Here is a 4267-nt window from a genome sequence, read left to right as displayed (position 1 = left end):
ATTTTAATTGCTTTATCCACTCGCATACTGTCCTCCTTTGTTGAGAATCTAAGACATATGTTGCTTTTGGTTTTTTGCACTTTCCATTCTCAAATACCAACTCCAAGTTAGGGCGCTTGCATACTATCTTCAAATCTTCTCTTGCATTTGTGTTGTCTTTTGTCTTGCCCTTTACGTCCATAACAGTGTTAAAGATGTTGTCAAAAATATTTTTTCAATGTGCATAATGTCTAAATTGTGTCTTATCAAATTAGTTGATCAATAAGGCAACTCCCAAAATATGCTTTTTCTCACCCAATTATGAATGGTACCAAAGTCACCCTTTTTTCCTCTCGGATTAGCCCCTAAGTTAGCTTCTTCGAGTTTGTCTAACTCACTTAAGATTTCAACTCCACTCATTCGTTTCGGTGGAAAAGAGTTTTCCACGGTTGACTTTTTAAAAGAGTACCGATCACGACGAAATGCATGACCAACAGGCAAGTACTGTCGATGACAATCAAACCAACAGGGTTTAGCACCGTGTTGTAGTCGAAATGATTTAGTGTTCTTCATGCAAATCGGACAAGAAAGACGACCGTGTGTGCTCCAACCAGACAACATTCCATAAGCCAGAAAATCGCTTATAGTCCACAATAATGCTGCCTTCATGTTAAAATTTTTCTTTTCCCATGCATCATAAGTAGTAACACCATTGTCCCACAAAACCTTTAACTCATCAATCAGTGGTCTAAGATAAACATCTAATTTTTTTCCCGGAGACTTCGGTCCAGGGATCAAAAGACTGAGGAATATGTACTCTCTTCTCATGCACATACTTGGAGGAAGATTGTAAGGTGTGACAAACACAGGCCAACATGAGTATGGAGTCTTCGAGCCAGAAAATGGATTAAAACCATCAGTGCAAAGTCCAAGCCTAACATTTCTAGACTCTTGGGAAAATAGTTCATGGGTGGCATCAAATTGTTTCCAAGCATTAGCATCAGCCGGATGTGTGATCACCGATTCATCTTGGCGTACTCCATCCACATGCCACTTCATATATTGCGCAGTAGTTTTAGACATAAACAAACGTTGAAGCCTTGGAGTAATAGGAAAATATCTTAATATTGAGTATGGCACATCCCTACTACTATTAGTTGTATCCCCTGCCTTTGGCTTAAATCGTGGATGTCCACACATTGTGCATGCTACATAACTAATCTTGTCACTTATTTCTTTATAATATATCATGTAGTGATTAGGACAAGCATCAATTTTCTCATATCCTAATCCCAATTCTTGAATCATTGTCTTTGACCGGTAGAAATCTTCTGGAAACTTCTCTGATTCTGGGAGCATGCCCTTGATTATGGCAACCATTCGATTATAACAGCTCTCACTCATGTTGAATTCTGACTTCAAGTTAACTAGCTGGGTTACAGCTGACAATATTGTATGCTTGGTGCAGCCATCCCACAAAGGTTCGTCAGCACTCCTCAACAACTTATAAAACTTCGACGCGGATGGATTTGGATCCTCTTCTAAACCTTCCACTACGTTTAAGTTATCACCTGCATCATCAATAACCATGTCTACATATGGATTTGTATTCTCCTCTTCATGTTCTTGGGTAACATTTGTTGTGTCCTGTTCAACCCATCTTTCCTCACCATAAGCAGTCCAGTTTATATAACCCTCCGTAAACCCACGATCACACAAATGCTTTTCGACCCAAAATATTTCATCCCTAAGTCTGTTCTTACATTTTGTGCATGGACAAAGAATGCGACCTAAACTATCAATGACTGTCGGGTTTCTTTCTACAAAATCTATGAATTCCACAACACCTTTCTTAAATTCCTCGCTTAGATGACCAGTGCAATCTTGCCTTCGTGACATCCAACTTCTATTGGGCGCCGTGATTATCTGGACTAAGGTTTCATTTTAGTTGTAATACCAATGTTTAACATGCATATAAATGGACATAGTCTCGTGTATATTTTTTTCTAAATTTCATTAATATATTTTTATTCACAATCACACTAAATACCCCTTCTACAAGTTATAAAGTAACAAACATAATACATTCAATTTGAAAATAAAGATATAAATCATAAAAAGATAATATACAAAGCTTGAAGAAAATAATCATAAACAATTTGAAGCATTAGAAAAACAAAAAACAATTGGGTATCATTAATCTCATGTCAAGAACTTCAAGCCACGAAGTTAAAAAGTATGGAGATATACCGGGTTCAATAAAAAAATATCAATAACATGGTTAGGATTCTAGCACAAAATTTTCAATAACAAATGTGGAAAGTGAGCATATGGTAGTGATCCACTAAGTTAGCTGGATTTAAATTGGGGAATGAAAGTTTGAGATAAGTACAAGTATATATGCCTTATTGAAAATCAAGATAATATCTCTAGAACATTAAGGAATATCAGATGAGATCTCTTAGAATTAATATTGATATTTATTTTTATTATTTGCTTATTTGATTAGGATTACGGCTTCCCTATCCCTGTTATCATAAATATCAAATCATCCAATTTTTTTAAGGGAGTACAAATGAACATGAACCAATTCAAAATGAAGCAGTAGAGTAGTCGACTTATACAATTGAAGAACCCCAGTTACTTAAAAATAGGTAAAAAAATCAAAGAAACAAAATTTAAGTGATCATTTCAGAACAGCAACAAGTTAAAGCTTCCAGTAACAAATTTCTCATCCACACATTCAACTTTCAGCAATAAATCCAACTTTGAACAAAACAATCAAAGTGATTCAAGTTCAATCAATAATAAATTCTTTCAGCAATGAACAATTTTAAGTGATCATTCCAGATAAGCAAAAAATTCAAGGTTTCAGTAGCAAATTTCAACCACACATTCCACTTTCAACAACAAATTCAACTTTCAACAACAAAATCAAAGTGCTTTCATGTTCAATCAGTAACAAATTCTTTCAGCAATTAACAAATTTAACTGACCATTTCAAATAAGCAAAAAATTCAAGTTTTCGGTAACAAATTTCAGCCACACATTCAATTTTCAGCAACAAATTCATCTTTTGACAACAAAATCAAAGTGCATTCAAGCTCAATCAGTAAAGTGATCATTTCAGACCAGAAAGAAAGGAGAAATTAATTGGAACTCACCAAATTGGGTTGTGCGAAGGAACCTGAGGTGAGGCTCAAAGTAAGAAGATGAATGAAGACAAGCCTACCTGCTACCTCCGTTGTCGGCAACGATGAGCGCACGGAAGGCACACTTCTGAGTACGAGAGGATGACGAGACAGAGTGCGACCCCGGGACTTGCTGCTTCTTCCACGGTGACGATGATGGGGAATAAGCGACTGGGTGCAAGACAGTGATGGTGAAGAGAGCTGGCCAACTGGCTTGACGACCGAAGAAAGAAGATGACAATGAGCGCGGTGACTGAGCTTGAGAGAGTGAGGACACAGAGCGACTGAAGATGATAATGGCGCGAGAGAGACGTTGGGGGCTCAGGATTGGTGGTCATTCAGCTTAGGAGGGGGACTTGGGACGATACCATTTATGCCCCCTTTTGTTTCCTAATATTTTTGGAAAATTAATTTTTATGTTTTTGAATAATAAATTTAAGATAAAAAATAAAAATTTTATAAATAATAAATTATTAATAAATACAAAAATAAAAATAACAATTTTATAAGTTATTTAATTTTTTTAATATATAGAATAATAAAATTTGAATAAATTTAAGTATATGTAACAATTAAGATGAAAATTTTATAAATGTTTGTAAATTTATTTATTTTCTCAATCTTATTTAAGTTGAAGCAAATGTAAAAATTTAAATTTTAAATTTTTTTTTTGCATAATTTTAATTGCTATATTTTTTTATTTTATATTTAATATCTTAAATCATCATTAGTCATTATTCTTTCGAAATTTTTAATTTTTATTTTTATTATTTTTATTCTCCATACACATATCTACGAATTGGATTTACAAAACCATCGAATCGAATCAAATGGTTTCGATTTATGTTTGGGCATGAAATCCGTTACCTAAATCGAATCTTGTTAATTCGATTTAAACGTTGTTAGAAATCGAATTCACTAAATTCGATTTATTCACTTTTCAACCATTCACGTAATTTGAATTAACTCGTTTCGATTTTTATATTCTAGAAATCGAATCAAATTGATTCGATTTACTACGTGTTTCACTAAATCAATTCGATTTATATAAAAACGTGGTTTGAGACTTTGACGTTGTATTTTTTTGATTTGGATAA

At 34.1% G+C, this 4267-nt stretch overlaps 1 protein-coding gene across 1 annotated transcript; it reads right to left on the bottom strand.

The window, feature by feature from the left end:
* LOC107626917 lies at window positions 259–1878 on the bottom strand. The gene has a single exon (XM_016329807.1). The coding sequence runs from the start codon at window positions 1876–1878 to the stop codon at window positions 259–261; it is 1620 nt and encodes a 539-aa protein (XP_016185293.1).

This window comes from Arachis ipaensis, chromosome B02 (genome assembly GCF_000816755.2).
Source record: "Arachis ipaensis cultivar K30076 chromosome B02, Araip1.1, whole genome shotgun sequence".
Lineage (NCBI taxonomy): Eukaryota > Viridiplantae > Streptophyta > Magnoliopsida > Fabales > Fabaceae > Arachis > Arachis ipaensis.
Note: the sequence above shows the minus strand (reverse complement) of the source record. Positions and strands in the feature narration are given on the sequence as shown.

What these genes read in the sequence shown, in the direction of transcription:
- LOC107626917 (XM_016329807.1), bottom strand. Translation starts at nt 1,878, where the DNA reads ATGTCACGAAGGCAAGATTGCACTGGTCATCTAAGCGAGGAATTTAAG.